This window comes from Pteronotus mesoamericanus, unplaced genomic scaffold, assembly GCF_021234165.1.
Source record: "Pteronotus mesoamericanus isolate MK-2021 breed Mesoamerican mustached bat unplaced genomic scaffold, CSHL_Meso_final contig_347, whole genome shotgun sequence".
NCBI lineage: Eukaryota > Metazoa > Chordata > Mammalia > Chiroptera > Mormoopidae > Pteronotus > Pteronotus mesoamericanus.
In genome coordinates, this window is record NW_026555137.1 from 12,973,723 (window position 1) to 12,991,100 (window position 17,378).

Consider the following 17,378-nt stretch of genomic DNA (forward strand, 5'->3'; position numbering starts at 1 on the left):
TACTGTAATTACTTTTTATAGTATTTTACACTTTACATTGTTTTCCCAAAAGACCCTTTCTTCTGCAGATTCTCTAAAGCTGTCATCTTGAATGTGAGATAGTTCATTAAGGCACAGGAAGAAAATTAAATTTTCTATTTCAATTTATGTGTTTTTGGCCAAAGTTAGCATCGGATCCTGCCAATGTCAACATGGATGGACACTGCCACAGCCACTGGCCCCGTGTGCCCGACAGCCGCGTGTCAGGAGGGCAGGAGGTGTCCCAAGGGCCGCCTGCGGGCGCCCCCGCTCCCCCGCCCCCTTCCACCTCCCGTAGCGTCATCACGACATTTGCGGTGCCCAGTTAAGTGGAGGGATTTCACAGACGTCATCTAGCTTTAAGGGAACTAGCCCCCATAACCAGATAAGAGGCTTAAAAAGTTTCCTACACAGTAACCTCAAAGGTAGTACTAATACTCTAAGCAGGCGTGAGATTCAAAACAACAGCAGCGCCAAGAATTCTACTCTCTGAGCTCGTTGTCAGCCACAGTACAAGGTAAAAACAATGGCAGTCTCATTTGATTTGAAAAGACGTAACTAAAAAATGGTGTAAATTATCAAGAATACTCTTTGGAAAATAGATTTACCTTTCCTGGCACTGACAATGAACTTTGTCTAAGTGAATACCCACGCCTTGAGCTGGCAACCAGGCTTGGAGTGGAGGCAATACAGCTAGCGAGCTATTTAGAAACTGAGCATTCAGAACACAAACACAAACTCTGACACTTTTTAAAGCTGTATTAAAAGTCAGGCAATACTCAATCCATACTTTAATCAGTTTCATAAAGTTAGTGATAAATGGTTAGAGGCCTCATTCAAGACATCTTACTGCGGAGCTGGAGACTTACGGAGAAAGTACCAAGAGACATCTGGCACGATGCAGAGCCACTCACGTACAACTGCGTCCTGAATTTCAGAAGGTGCTAGTCTGTCTTACCTCCTATCTAACTGGTTAAGAGTTGCCTGAAAATTTCAACTTTGGGAATTTCAAAAATAAAACATCATTTCCTCAAATGAGTAAGAGAGTTTTTTCCAGCAGTTGAGGTGACTGATTCATGCTGCTCTTAAAGCACTGTGAACTGATAGTGATTTTAAAAAGAAGAAGAAGAAGAATGCAGCAATCTCACTTCTGAGTGTATAACCAAAAGTAGAGTCTCAAAGGTCTATCTCTATACCCCTGTTCATAGTAGCACTATTCACAAAAGCCAAGAGGTAAAAGCAAATCAAATGTCCACAAAAGGATGGATGAGTAAACAAAGTGTGGCCTAAACAGCAATGGGATGTCATCAGCCTTGAAAAGGAAGGAGATCCCGACACATGCTACAGGATGGATGGCCCTCAATGACACTGTGCTGAGTGAAATAAGCGAGTCACTGCACGGGTCCCCTCATATGAGGTACCTAGAGCGGTCAAACACATAGGAGCAGAAGGTAGAAAGTGGCTGCCAGGAGCAGGGGGCAAGGGGGCAGGAGGACTTGTTCAGTGGGTGCAGCACTTCAGAGCTGCAAGATGAACAAGTTCCGGAGACCTGCTTCACAACAATGTGAGTATACTGAACACTAGTGAACTCTACATTTAAAAATAGTTAACATGATAAATTTTATGCTGTGTGTTTTAGCACCATTTCTTATAAAAGACAAGCACCTCCTCATTTCACATTCTAGAAACAGACTTTACAGCTTATAATTAATAGCACCATGGTAGCGAATCCGGTTATCGCCCCACCAGTCCCTCAGGCGGCCCCCCACCCTCATTCCCACACCAGCTGCATCACCGCGCACCTGCCCCGCCGCCCTCTGACAGCCCACCCGGGCCCGGGGCCTTGCCTGCCCCTGCCTCTCCTCCCCCTCCCTCTCCCTGCCCCCACCTTCCTCCGCAACTCCCCCTTCTTACCTAGCTGGCTTCCTATAAATAATCAGTTATGTTAAAGAATATTCACTTTTATTATCTCATTTAGTTTTCACACCAGCCCTGTGAGGTAGGTGTTCTTTCCGCCTTACAAATTAAGACGCAGAGACTCGGCACTGTTTAATTCTGCGCCAGCCACCTGCTCAGTGAGTGGCAGGGCCCAGCTCCAAATCCCACACTTTCACCGTATAAGACCGACCCAGACAGTGGCTCTTACGTGGTAGTGGCGTCAGACTCCCCTAGAATGTCTGTTAGAAATGCGGGTTCTGGGGATTGTTTGAAGGCCCGGAACCAGGAATTTCAGCAACACCCCGCCCCGGCGCTTCTGAGGCAGGTGCCTGGCACACACGCTGAGGAAGCGCGCAGGCCTGGGGGCCGGGGGCCGGGGGCCACGCCCGGCATGCGGTGGGACCAAGTGACCCGAGGCTCTCTGCTGCTGTAAGCTGCCCGGCAGGGGCCATGCAGGACACTGGCCTCTACAAGGGACTGGCTGTACAAACACAGGACTCTCATCTGGCAGCAGTCACGGAGGGGAAAGGAAGGAAAGCAGGAAGGAAGGAGAGAAAGGCCTGACCGCATTCCACTCCCCAGAAGACAGCCCTGCCAGAGCGACCCCACCAGCCTGCCCTCTCGGACGTTCTTTGTCCCTGAGCCTTTGGCACTTGGACATCTGGCACGAGCAAAGGGGACTAAATCTGCACTGCTCCTGGAAGGAGCACCAGAGGGAAGCGCCTGACCCAGGGCGAGTCACAGGCAAAGCGGGGTGGGGGCGAGGACCTCCTGGCTTCCCCAGCCCGGCTGCGGCTTGAGGACAGAGCTGTCTTTCCGCAAGGCGGGTGCTGCAGAAGCCCAGGCCCCAAGGATGGGGGAACTCTCTGCACGAGAGACCGAGCGACCCTCTTGCCAGGAAGGTGCCACTGGGATTTAAATTGGAACTTGAAGGCTAAGCAGGTGAAGGAGAGGGGCAAGATATGAACTGAAATGGACTGAGCATAAAGACAATCTCTTTGTAAATATGCTGCATTTCTTCTGCAACTAGGAGACAAAATGAGATTTCTGTGGGATGCCTGTGTTGTGCTTTTTGATGGCCTTTTAAAAAAACCAACAAATTTGTGCTAAAGATAAAATGTGAATCATACTCCACCAGGCTAACTCTTGGGACTACCAAAGAGAGAGAACTGCCTTGAGACAGGGCATGATGTTTGAGAGAACTTTTGAAAGAATTCCAGAAGGTGAGACTTGAGGGTACCCAACCCCGAGGCATCCTTCTCTCAGAACCCCTCCTAGGGAGAGCACGACGTCGCCACTTGACCACGCAGACTGCGGCGATTCTCCGGCCGAAGCAGGGTGGTGGTGGGCAACGGGCTTACAGACAATAGCTCAGAGCCGTCTTGTGCTCCCAGCAAGTCCGGGCCTGGGCCTATGCATTAGGTGCCAGCACACGCTCTAACACTACGTGTTGGTGCCGGCTGCGGCCGCCGCCGAGTGACATGCCCCCAGGTGTACTTCCACCTCCGAGGCTCTGTCATGTCCCTGCCACCCTCCTTGCCGCCTGCGGTAAACAGCGTGTCTGTTAACGCTGAAGGTCACCACACCCCCTTCCTCAGCCTTCCCTGCGCCAGGCTGGAGGCACACGGCTCGTACTCACCTCTGGGCAGTGTCCCCCGGCGCCAGCGGAGTGAGGGGCATGTCAGCCCCCCGCTTGGCATTCACCTTGGCATAACCTCAGGGAGCTGGCGAAGGAAGAGATGCTTTCCGTTACTGCACTCCCGCGGCTGTTTTTCATAAAACCTTCCGTAAGTGATGATTCTTCACCATCCTTTTTAATGAAACCACCACATATTAATCATCTTTTAAACTGAGACACTCCTAAAAGGGAGACCCATTAATTATGCTGGGACCACAAAAAACAAACGTAGGCTGGGACCGCCCTGGTATTCCGGGACCCGTGTCACCCCGCCCAGGAAGTGGGTGAGGTAAACAAAGACGACACACGAAGCAGAGTCCCCGCTGACCTCAAGTGACGCAAAACATGAACAAAAACCAACTTCGACTGTGGCAAGCCACTGAGGTTAGGGGCTGGTTCGTTACCACCCATAGCCTAGCACACACCGACAGGTGCACCCCCTTACAGCCGTGGGACTCACTTGTTAGCTGCTTTGTGAAACAGGGAGCAGCACAGCCCCATGCCCGTGGGAGGCGGTCGGGGCTAAACGAGCCAACCTACGCAGGGCACTCAGAACGTGCCTGGCACAGAGTGGACAGCCCTCCGGTGTCAGCTACCGTCACTGTCTATAGTAATGACATTGGAGAATAAGAGAGCACTCTAGGAACGCAGTGAACTCCAGTGTCAGGCAGGACCCCGCCCCTCCATGTGATGTTCCCCAGGGCTCGGCTGACCCCCTTCTCTTTCTAAGGCATGCGGCACTACCGAGATGCTGAGCGCTCCCAAACCCGCGCCGCCGGCCACATCGTCCTCCCACTGACCCAGCCAGTTCCTGGATGTTTCCCCAGAGTGGCTCACAGCTCTTCAATCCCAAGATGTCCACAGCCTCGCTCATCATGTTCCCTACCAACCCCGACTGGCTTCTTGGGTACCTTCCCTGAGTGAGTGGCACAATAGCTCACCCACCGTCCACGCCAGAGACCTGGGACACGTCCTTGACTTTTCCCATCCACCTCCTCTTGCCAACTAAGAGCCTGCCTCCAGGTCTCCCTACTTTTAGTGTTGACTCTTCATTCTGTTTTGTGTGGGGGGTGGAGGGGTAAGCTATTGACAAACGATCTTTCTTTCTCCATGATCATCAGAAGTCCAACTCTAACACTAAAACCTTAACTGTACACTAGCCTAACATCCTGCATGACCCAGTTCCAATTTCACCTCTCTCGCACATCTCTCAAATCTCCTACACACCAAACATACTGAACTACCTTCAATTCCAGGTCACTCCATGTTTCACGACGCCTCTGGGACATTGTGCTTGCTGGTCCCCTGCTGAAGTGCCCTGTCCTGCAGCCCACGGGCCTTCCAGTCCGGTGTTACCTGTTCTGGGAAGCCCGCTCCACACACAGATAGCAGAGAATTGCCAGTCCTCCGTCTCCCAGCGAGCGGACTCCCTTCCAGGCTGAGGTAGCTGCCCTCCAGGGCATGTCTACAGCGCCCTGCACGTGCCCATCCGCAATGTGGCTGCTGGCTCACTTGCTAAACTGTGACCTCGCTAACTTGTGACTTCTGTTAGTTAGGGACTGATTCACCCTGCAACTCCACTTCTGACTCATGATCCAGTAATACCCAGTTTTATGAATGAATGGACAGTAACGAAGAACCTCGGGTAGCAGCCTCCTCTCTTGGGGGGCAAGACTATGTGCCTCAGAGGCAGGATCACAGGCAACGTTACATGTTCATAGGTACATGCACACATGCAGTAGTGAAGCATCTTTAAACTGAGATCCCTGCGTGTGTGAAAGCATATGCAGGTTATAGGAGACTGTTACTTTTCTTTCACCTTAGTTGCCCTTTGCCTGCAATCCCTGCATCTTTTTCCGTTGTGACTCCGTGCGCTCCGATAGCCTTAGCCCCCTCCTTCACAGCGGTGGCCCCCGCACAACAGGGGGTCGCTCGGCCCTCGGACCCAGCGCTCAGGGCCACCCCCTGCTGACAGGGGTTCCGAATGGGGGCCAGACTTCCAACGGCCAGAAGGGAACTGCCCCCTCCTTGCATTGCCAGTGTTGAGTCCGTCTTCTTTTCTCTAGGTTCAATGATCTCAGCTCCTTCAGCAAGCAGAATTAAACTTTTACACTAAGTTATTATCATCTCAAATGAGATTTGTAATTGGCACTCATTAGGAATTGATTATTAATATTCATTTTAATAACTTTCACATTCAGATTGCTGAAGTGTTTAACACTGTTTTCTTTATTTCTTAAATAAGTTTTTAAAATGTTTATTTATTGATTTTAGAGAGAGTAAGGGAGAGCAAGAACATCAATCTGTAGTTCCACCAGTTTATGCATTCATTGGTTGCTTCTTGTATGTGTCCTGACCAGGTATGGAACCCTCAACCTTGGCATATTGGGATGACGCTCTAAGCAACTGAGCTACCCGCCCAGGGCTAATGTTGTTTTAAAAAGAAGCTTTCATCACACTGCTATTCCTTTTCAATCTGTGGTCATTCTGCTACCTCCCAAGATCTCTATATGCCAAACCTAGGCTTATTCTAGTCATTTTTCATTTTGTCAGCTTAATTAATTTGAAGGTAACCTAGGTTTTATTATAGAAATTTAACAAAAATCTATGGACATGTTAAAATGTTTTAAGAATAGTTTTAAAATAATTAGTAATTTGTCATTCCACAAGGCAAAACATATCAAATAAACTTGTTTTAAATTCTTATGATCATCTTTTAAAAAACAAAGTATCTTGAAATAGTTGTCATGAGGCATTAATTAGCATATGTAGGAATGGTAGATAAAATGAGAAATTAACAAGGACAAGCAATTTTCAGAATGATCCTTTCAATTAGAAATTAAGTCTTTGGGGTGTTTAATTTTCATCTATCACCATCATTGTTATGTAGTCCTTGTAATGAATGGAATTCGATTCTGGATCAATGGCAGCAGACAACATCTCCTCCATCTCCTCCTGAGAAAAAGGCTCACCTGGGAGGGCGAGAAGGGACACTCATCACTCACAGTCTTCTGACTGCTTTCTCTCTTTCCACTCACCAGCTTGGCTGCCATGGGACCCCCACAGGCCCCCCCGTGTCACCAGTTACCCTCCCTGACCCCCAGGGCCAGCACACCGACAGCCCAGGGGTTCAGTGGGCACGCTGTTGCGCCCCTGGCAGATCTGGGACTCATTTTACCTCGCAGATACCATAGCTCAAGCAACCTCTAGAATTGATCATTGCAGCCAAAACAGCAGAGGACACAAAGGCATCAAGAATAAGGTTACTTATTTAAATTAAAACTACTGAAATTGCCAAAGGATTAACCAGAAGTCTTAGTTGTATAGGGTGTCTAATCATTATATTTAGTAGAGATATGAAGAGAGGATTAAACTTGCTGTGCAAAATTGCTGAAGAACAGATAGCAGAGACTTGAAATTCTAACGATTATATCTCCAAATATTCCCTAACAAGGTCTGGCCAACATAGTGACGGCAGCTGAACCCAGTGACAGATGCCATTCATCAACCATTCAAAACAGTGCTCTCTCTTTGTTACAGTTTGGCCCGGGATTGCTGTCAAATGAAACCTAAAGTTGGATAGAAAATCTGTGGGCTTATTTGGATTCAGATAACAGCTGCAGGCCATTTGGATATTGGTTTTACCAAGATGAGAAAAAGTAAACTCAGGAAGACTGTTGGAAAGGGCGTCGACTATTTAAGATAGAACTTTGTCCTGATATTAAACAAAAATACAGAAATATCCAAATCGCTACCTTACCTGTAAAGAGTCTTATCCAAGCAGCTAAGTTACCAAGGCCTGAGGATTACCTACCTCCAGAGTCTAAGTCACCTGCCTCTACAAATAATGCTTTCTAGTTGGAATTCAGTTAATAATCCAGGAATTATTCAAGTGGGGATTTTGATGACAATGATGACAGCATTATTAAACAAAGGAAATGTGCTGAGTTCTTTTGAAACCATGCTTACATCCTTAGGGAGGAAAAAAGAATACCCAAAATGCCTAAAAAGACCATCAATGAACATGGATGGGCACACGTAAGTCATTAAAAGAACACTAAGAAGCATTCTGTTGAGAACAACCCAAGTGCTTCATGCATAGTATCTAAGTCTCCCAACCACCTCCCGAGAGCTATGGACTGCCACCCCCCCTCACAGGCGGGACACCAGCCACAAGGAAACGCGCAGCCTGCCCAGCCAGTGGGGGCAGGACTGGGGTCTGAAGGCCAGCGGTCCAGCTCAAGGTCCATGAATCGATGACCGCACTCCACCCGCTCACGCTAGGTTACAGGAGACAGTCACACTGCTCCCTCGCGTAAGGATGGGAGGAGAACAGCTGGATGATTAAGGGCACAAACGTGGGAGCCAGGCTGCCTGGGTCCAGGTGCTACGCTGTCTCATTAGCTTTAAGATCTTGGGCAAGTCGCCTCACCTCTCTGTGCCTCAGTTTTCCTGTCTGAAAAACGGCGATGATAAAAATACTATCCATCTCGTAGGGTTGCTATGAGGATTAGAAGTGTTGTTATTTGAATAGTACTTAGAACATTGCCTGGCACATAAGCAGCGCCATGAGTTTCTTTAATGTTTTTGAGATCTTCCCAGCTGCTAAATACTGTCTGACACAATACACATGCCTGGACACATGTGGACTTCTATCTTGTAGGAACTTGATTCCGTGTGACTTACTAGGTTCATCATAGGACCTCCTGGGCATTTAGAAAGCATGTTCTCAAGCTGACTGATGTTCCGTGGACAGCGGGAAAATCTTTATTGCCCCCGTATCCACTGCAGTCTGTTCCTGGCTTCCCTGTTTCAGCCAGGAGCATTCCATAAGCCCATCATGCAGGTCACCGCCTCGTTATTTTTGGCTCCACTCCCATCTCCGGCCCCTGCAGTTACCATGACCCATGACCCCGCTGTAGACAGCCTAGTGAATCAATCTCTCCTTTCCATCCCCATCGGCTCTCCCAGATCAGGCCCTTATTGGGGCACCTTCAAATGCCGAAATTGCCTCCTATCGGGTCTCCCAAGTAGAACCTCTTTCTCGCTCATCTAACAAATCTACCAGCACCAGGTTGACTCTGCAATCCCTCCTGCACTGTGTGACTCATCTGCTCAAAACCCTGCCATGTTTCTCCACTGCCCGCAAGATGAAGTTAAACTCCTGAGCCCAGGGCTCAAAATCTACTCCCAGTATGTCTACCTAAACTCATTGCCCACTGTTGTCCAACAAATCCCTCTGCGCCCTGTCTCTCAGAGGCCCCCCCAAATATGCTCATTCCTGCCTCCCAGGTTTTGTTCACACTATGCCTTCCTCTCATCAGCCCCTTCTCCCACTCTTTATTCATTTACCCATTCATTCATTTATTCATTCATTCAACCAATCTATTGAGACTTATTACCTGTGGGGAGACTTATTACATATCAACAAGTTTATGTTGCCTAATATAACCTAGGATTCACTTCCCTTAAATTAGTCCTTAGGATTGAGAGGTCCATGCTTGGCAAGTCCTAACATTTCCATCCAAGCTAATCCCTAAGGCAATTTTAGCGATTTCCTGAGTCAGGGTGGCAGCTGTGACTGCCAGGTCCTTCTCACTCTTTCCCTCCACTCGCACCTCGTGTTGGCTCTTTGGCGCGGATCGAAGTCTCACCAGCCGTGCACATAGACGCAGCCATAGCCTTCCTTACTCAAAAGTACCTGCACTTTTTACTCGGTATCATGTGGTTGGAAACGCCGAATCATTCAGGACTCAATCTGTGCACCAGTGACCTGAACAAAGGCGACGAACTCTAATAACTTTGTGTGGGAGAAGGGGGAGATGACGGCCACGAGAAGGGACAGGAGAACGCCCATTAGGCCACTGACAGAGGAAACAAATCACACATCAGCCTAAGCAGAGAGAATTCCTAAAGGAAATATGTTGGCGTATCTGGTGTACAGGTGTTATGTGTGTATCTGTATATGCGTGAGCGTACAGTTTAAGGTCAAAGCAAATATCTATGGTTCCATGAGCATAAAAAACTGAAAATTTTTGTGTGAATTCATACTCAGTTGAGACTGTATTACCTGTAACTTAACCAGCTGAAAAGCTCTTTAAAAAGGAATTTTTATATATTCTAATTCAAATCTTTAATCTAACAACCAGCATTGATTTATAGTGATTGATAGTTCATGTTTTCTAGGTGGCATACCTTTTATTCTGGAAACACTCTAAGTGAATGGAATGCCTTCAACCTATCAAAGTATCATTTTGCCTTACAAAATCCTATACAGGAAAAAATTGATTTCCCCTTAGCCTATGCTTTTTCCTCTTACTACAAAACAGAAAACATCCCAAAACCAAAATAATAGAAATAGTAAATAACTCATTTTAACCAGAATGATTGATTTTAAACTATCCTCTAGAATTTTTGCATAATTGTTAAATTATTAATCGCTTAAATAAGTCACTGTTATAAGATATGTTATAAATAACTCACCTTCTTCAGTCATATACTTGATCAGTTCTTCCTTAGAAAGAAACCCGCGTTTAGCTGGATCTAATACCTAGGGAAAAGATAAATATTATATTTTTCATTTGGTGAGTAAATTTTACAAGATGAATTTTTCATACAAACATACAAAATCTGGAGCTTACATACCTCAAAAGCTCGAAGAAGGGTATCTTCTGGAATTGGTCTGTATCTAATTATGCAAAAAAAAAAGTGTAAATACACTTTTTTCAATTTCTAGATATGAAAGTTGAAAGCCTTCCACACCCACTAGAAATACTTAGTTTTAGTTCAAAATCACTGGCATGTTTGATATTATCTATTACTTTTTTCCCTCAATATAGAAATCTATTAATCTGGGAACAAAATTTCTTCAATGAATCAACAATAGTAGGCTAATGCCATGCTTTCTCTAGAAAAATAATTAGGGTTAATTCTTATTTATCATTGATAATTCAAAATAAAAGATAATAAGGATGTTGTTGACTTATGCTTCTTGTAGCTTATTTGCCCTTTAATTACACTGTTTATTAGAGTAATACTGAAGTGGCTGATATTTCTAAGCACATACCAACTGGCAGTTCAGAGTATAATGAAAAGTTAGAAGAAAGCTATTCTGGAAAAAACACTGGTCGATTATAATATATGAAGTGAAAAAAACAAGTAATTTGCAATTAATATAGTTATAATCATCAAATTATATTAAAATATAAATATATTATATTTATGTACATATAATTGCACTTTCTTACCTTCTTTCCAGCAGTATGCTGGTCATCACTGGAAGAAACTTTTCATATCTAATATATCCAGTGGGTTCTTCTTCCTCTACCTAAACAAGCAATTTAAAAAATAGCCAGTTATTGCCCTGGTTGGTGTGGCTCAGTGGATTGAGTGCCAGCCTGTGAACCAAAGGGTCTCTGGTTCGACTCCCGGTCAGGGCACATGCCTGGGTTGCAGGCCAGGTCCCCAGTTAGGGGCATGTGAGAGGCAACTGGTCGATGTATCTCTCACACAGCAATGTTTCTCTCCCTCTCTCTCTTCCCCTCTTCCTATCTCTCTAAAAATAAAAAAATAAAATCTAAAAAAATAGCCATTTATTCATTCAACAAATATATTGAGCAGCTACTTTTTCCAAGCACTGTGCCAAGAGTGCGGGATTTGATAATGAGTATCCTTGGGCATGGCCTCGCTCACAGAATTTATATTCTGGTAGTGCAGACATATATTAACCAAAAAAACAACAAAGCTGGGCATCTAATTATAAGTTTATGTGAGCGCAGTGACATAAATGAGCATGGGTCTATCAGATCATAGAATAAAGGAAACCTTTCGGGCCAAAAAATCAGGGAAGGCATTCATGAGGAAACCACACTAGAGCTGATGAGGAAAGGATGAGAAGAAGGTCACTGAACAAAGACAGCAGGGAAGAGACTCCCGGGCGGAGGAAATAACATGCACGAGACCCTGTATGACGCACTGGAAGCCTGGAGACTGAAGCACAGGGGCAAGGACAATGTTTCTAGAGGAGGCTGCAGAGACAGGGACAGGCCTTGCAGGGCCTTTTTGTCTATGAAAGTGACTTCGGTTGTTAGCTAAGACCAATGAGAAATCACTGGAGATCTCACAGATGTATGCCTGAAAGACCACACTGGTTGCAGGTGAGGTGGCTTCTGAGGAATAATCTAAGGGCTTGGCTTGCCGTGGTAGCCACGGAGAGAGAAGTGGATGTTTCAAAACGTACTTAGGAAGTAAAATCAATAGGACCTGGCATTGCATGTGTTATGGGCAAGGATGAGGGAAAAAGAGAGGGGTCAAGGACAACACCTAGGATTCCAACTTGCACAGACAGGATGGAGGGATGTTTGTCCCTGAGAGAAAAAACACTGGGCAAGCGACCAGGTCAGAGGACCAATCATGACCTCAAGGACCACAGTACATATCAAGTCATTGTAAAATATCTATTAAATACCTAGAGGGTCAACAGAACTCGGTTCTACCACCACTGATTAAGAGAATTTTGGTAGCAGCACTATAGGAGAACGGGAAAGACTCCTGCCCACAGGTTCAGCTGGGATGGTGTGGCTGTCTTAACTTTTGTGTCAGGCTATTTATGAGGAGTTGTAAATTTTCCACTCCCTTTCAAAAATCCTATTAAAAGGCTCATAGATCCCAACTCAACAGAAGAGCTTTTAATATATTTATTCTTTGAGCAGAAAAAAGAAATCTATAGGTAGCTGCTACGTAGAACACACTGTCTTCCGAATGACAGCTATTTTTTAAAAATGTTTATACTAGAGCATCACCTAGCATGAGTGCAGCCCTCAGAAACCACCCTCAGCAGCTTCTGTGCTCCCTCTAACACAGAATGATGCGCTTCAGGGTTTCTGAGCCAGCGGTTCAGGAACAATGGTCTTCGGCTGTCTCCAGGTCCAAGGTGAGCGTTTTGCAAATGAATGGTGACGTGGCTCTGGTGTGCTTGATGGGTAGCGCCCTATAATTCCCAAACAAGGAGCCTCTTAAAAATAAAATATCAGTCTTAGGAGACTACCTTTGGCGCGGTAATTTTTAAAGAGAAATGTTGAGTTTCTGTTCTGAAGAAATTTGCTCCAGAGCAATGGTTTGCTTCCCTTTCCCCTTACCCGGAACAAACTACAGTAGAGCAAACAGTCTCAACCTTGAAAGATTAAAACCCCACTCTATTTTATGAGCATCCTCATCCATCTAGAAGCCGTTTTTAGTTTTTCCAAAGGGAGTTCAGCTCTATAGCATGCTCTCCACCATGTGAGAATTCATGGACACATGTTATATGCCTAATAAAGGGTCCCCACTTCCACTCCCAGCTTCTCTACAACCCCCAGGAGCCCCCGGTACCCTGAACACTAGGGCAGAGCTGTGCGGGTCATTCTGGTCTGATGGATCTGTGTAAAGCCAAAAGTGCACAAAAAATAGTAAGTTAAAGCAGATCTCCAACCAATCAGGAAAACAGAAGAGGCATAAATTTTCTTTGACTTCTTTTTAAAGAGGGATAATGACTTTAAAGACTATGTGTTCCATGTAGTAGAGCCTGTGGTTCAAGAGTGAAAATAGTGAATTCACCTTCAACTTGGGCAAATTGTGAAAACCTGTCTATGATCCAACACTGCCCTCTAGAGGCCACATCTTACCCATTCTTTTGTACGAAAAGATACATAAGCAATGGCATAAGAACAATAGTTATACAGTGATTCTAAATACAGCAAAATAGACTGTTTTATGTACACCAGACACTATTTTATATTATAAAAGGTTTTGAACTATTTAAATAAGACTTTTATTTTAGAAGTTTTAGGTTTACAGAAAAAGTTGCTGAGATAGTACAGATTTCCCATGTACCTCCACCTAGTTTCCCCGGTTGCTAACCCTTGCATTGCTAGAGTATGTAAACTACAGATGGTTCACTGTCCCAACTCATGAATTAATATTAATACACAAGTATTCACTAAACTCCAGGCCTTATTTCGATTCCAGTTAGCTTCTCTAAAAGGCATTTTAAAATATGGTATATCCCTCTATCATAAAAGAGAAACAAGGAGTAGAATACCACCTCTCAGAATCTGGTGTAGAATCATTCTGGTGCAGAATGAGTTAGTTAACTTTATGAGGTTATCAGTAAGATAAGACAAATATGCTACTTTCTAGAAATGTTTATCACCCAATAATGGCTCAATAATTATTTGTGCGTTAGCGCGGAGCCGCCTCTGGGGCTGGCTCCCCACCTGCCTCTTTGGAACGACGGGAGAAGGGGAGTAGCCGCCAGCCACCCAGTGCACCCCTTCTCTTCAAAGGGCAGAAACAAACAAGACAAATACATCTTGTCATTGCAAACACGAGGGAGGCAAAGTTACATCACAACCCAGTTTGCTTCACCTAAGAAAAGGGCTAACGTGCTGGAAAGGGGGTCGCGACGGGGGAGTAACCGCGGCAGCGCTTATGAGTCCAGTGTAATAAAGACCCTTTGCAGGAGGACCCCCCAGCGCCGACTTCGCGTGCATCGGCAGTGAGCTCATCTTGCAAGGGCAAGTGCGTGTTCCCCAGGAAGGCCAAGGCCCTGGGACGCCCGCCCAGCTCCCCCTCCACAGAATGATGGGGGGCAGGCGTCCTGAAGAGAACACGCTGCTGTCGCTGCCAGCGAAGGGCCCCGCCTCCGCGGCCACCACAGAGCTGCAGGCGCTCTGGTCTCTCTGCGACCTCTTCCTCAGCGCGGGGGAGTCTCAACAAACATGTAAACACTGTGGGGTATTCAAACATGCCGACATTTCTCTAGGTCGCAAAGCATGAGGCAAAGGCTGCTTCTTACTCTGCTTTGGTGAAAGTCCATGTCCTTGATCTGTTTTGCACCTGAGGACATTCAGGCACGGGGGGGTGACCACCCGCCAGCCTCCGTCCGCAGCGGTCTGCTCCCATTCCCAGAGTGAGATCCTGGGGCCCTCTCTTCTCTCATTGAAGCATATTTATTTTAATGCTGAACCCACTGAATAGGTACAATAAAACACCCAGTGAAAGTTCATTTCTCCCCAGTGACAGACGAGTCAGTCAATAAATTGAACTACTTCATGCTCCACAAGAGCAAGATATTATCAGTACTTAAGGTGGTTTATAAAGTATCTACATTTCAACTAGTTCCAGGTCACCAAATAAGATACGCAAATGAATGTTTAACTACTTGTAGTAAATATAGGAACACCATAAGATATTTCAAGTTAGACTCTAAATACCACATATATAAATTTTAACATAAATCATGTTTCAAAAGCAAAACAGAAATACAGTTTAGGAAGTATTTCTTTATTTTGGATGGAATAAAATAATAAAAAAATCATTGTCATTTGTCAAAAATATTATCTTTATAAATAAAACAATGGAAATCTGCCTATTTTAGAAAAATTACTTACTCCAAACATTCCAGAGGTTGTTGTGCAAAAATTAGAATATGTTATTCCTCAGGGTTTGAAGTCCCTTTCTTATTACTGGGAGTATCCGGGGGCTACATCAGGCCATCGATGAGGTCCCTTCCAACTGTGAGCCTCTACCATTCGGAGCGATGGGGGGTCAGGGGCTGCCACGCCATTCATTTCCCCACTTTACCCTCTGGGGTGGGCGGCCTCCCGTGTCAGCCTCTCTCCGCCCGGACATGAGTGTCCCTGAGACTCCCAGGGGCGTCCTCTCCTATTTGACAGAGGCCGCAAGTGTTGCAGTCACAGTCGCTACTGAGGTGCTCGTCCACCCAGGTGTACCAAAAGCAACTGTTTAAAATTCTTGTGTAGTAATTTGGGAGGAAAAGCTCCATCCTGAGTGGAGATTTGGTTTAAGCAAATATGCCATGGTTAACACAGTACAGATCTGAATATAGTGATGACCAAAAAGTGACCTTTCCCTGATGAGAAAATTCCCTAAAAGAATTTTGGTCAAGTTGAATATATCAGGTCCACAGATATATTCAAAATCGCATCTATAACATGTTAATTTTTAAATGTCATTGTTCATTTTTACATTTTATAAAGCAATTTTATTCAAACCAATGCCTCTTCCTCTACTCTTAGTAAAATTAGCTTTATTGGATCTCCAAATGTAAAAACAATATAAAGGTTTCCTGCTTTATTGAATATTTTTAAATGCTAATGGAAACTTGGTACAGCTTTTTAGTTACCAAAGTACGAGTATGTGGGTAGCAGAATCATCTTTCCAATCTTCCATTCCTTAACTTCATATAGTACTACAGGACTCAAAACACATCTTCTTATACATTATTTCACTTATCTTTGAAGCAAACTTTGAAGTAGTGTTATTACAACGGAGGAACCAATAGTCACAGAGTTGAAGCACCTCACCCAGTCACAACTGCTTCTCTTCGGTGTCACGCTGAACGGCAAGGCCTGTGCTGAGTGCGAGGAGTAAGGAAATTAAATCCCACTGCCTCGTCTTTTTGCCTTATTCTCTTTGTCGTCGTTGGCTTCCACCTGAACCCACACACCTAGATGAGCATTTCTGAAAAAATCCTTCTCCTGAGGGTAGCGTTTTTCCCCTCAGGCCTCTGCTTTGTTGAGCTGAAAGCTGCGCTTGAACTGAGGTCAGACGCTTCTCTGGAAAAACAAACAGGCGGGAACTGTGTGGCCTCGGGCTGCTCACTGCTGCTGCTGCGTGGGACAAGTCTCTCCGGAAGCTCACCCACACTATTGCAAACAACCATTTTTTAAAAAGTCTTAGACTGCCTGGTCAATGCCAAGTTAGCTCTTATTATTTTATTATGTTTACTACTTCTTCTGAAAGTTAGTTTTTATTTCCAAATAAATATAAACTCTTTACTGCCTCTACTTCTGTTTCTGTCCCTTTGAAATGATATGGCTTACAACGCTCCTGTCATCTGTCGGTACTCTTTCTGCATAGGGTAGGCCACTGTGTTGACTGGCCTTTTCTCAACTAATTTCAGAGAGTACGGTACCTAAAGCAGGGTCTTACTTGAACCATTGCACTACCTGGTCATAGCCATTTCCTCAAATTTGACATCAGCTCTTTCAGATGCCACTGGTTGGGTAGTTCACAGAGCTGCCCTAATATTTTTACTGAGCACATTTAGTGGTTTAGGGAATTTGGACTTTCAGGCAAGGGATTTTTTTTTTTCCCCACTTAGGAGCAGCCAGAGTCGCACAGTCTGGTGAACAAAACTTCCTCAGCCCCACTTACCTCTGCAATCAGCTCGTGAAGCTCTCCCTCACTAGGACAACATCCTAATGACCGGATGATAGTTCCAATCTCTCTGGGGAAAAAGTGGTCAAGAGTTTTAGAATGTAAATTCTGAACATGAAAGAGCTATGTTTCTCTAGGTCAGCAATTTTCAACTGGTATGCCGTGAGAATTTTTAAAACACTTCCCTCTTTTCCCTTTGACCGTCCAATAAAAAAATGACAACTGACAACACAACAGCCGTCTGGGGTGAATGAATCAAAATTATACCTATTTCTTTTGTGAGGTCAGCAAAAAAATATAATTTGGGGGGTGTGCTGCAGACATTTAGTAATTAGTGTACGTGTGCCAGGGGATGAAAAACGTTGACGATCGCTGCCCTGGGTTATGTCAGAGCATATAGAGCATAGCAAACACAGTCCTCGGTAAATATTGCCTTAAGAGGATAAGAGATACTTTCTGGGGAAAGCAAAGGGCAGACAAGTAAACCAAGGAGAGAAGAAAGAAGTGTTTGTTGACTGTTAAA

At 45.2% G+C, this 17,378-nt stretch overlaps 1 protein-coding gene across 3 annotated transcripts in view; it reads right to left on the bottom strand.

The window, feature by feature from the left end:
* The window catches only part of EFCAB2 (EF-hand calcium binding domain 2), a 216,614-nt gene that overhangs the window by 159,828 nt on the left and 39,408 nt on the right, over positions 1-17,378 (bottom strand). Inside the window, exons 3-7 of one of the 3 annotated variants that reach the window (XR_008529404.1) lie at positions 16,853-16,925; positions 10,882-10,961; positions 10,280-10,322; positions 10,118-10,184; positions 3,596-3,680 (exon numbers count right to left, since the gene is read on the bottom strand). Coding sequence is in view for 2 of the 3 variants with exons in the window: in XM_054576688.1 (XP_054432663.1) it covers positions 6,491-6,606; positions 10,118-10,184; positions 10,280-10,322; positions 10,882-10,961; positions 16,853-16,925 (379 nt within the window). In the remaining variant the exon portion in view is untranslated. Of the gene's footprint in view, positions 1-3,595; positions 3,767-5,863; positions 6,607-10,117; positions 10,185-10,279; positions 10,323-10,881; positions 10,962-16,852; positions 16,926-17,378 lie in introns of those variants that run through there. The other 2 variants (XM_054576689.1, XM_054576688.1) reach the window with 2 other exon arrangements.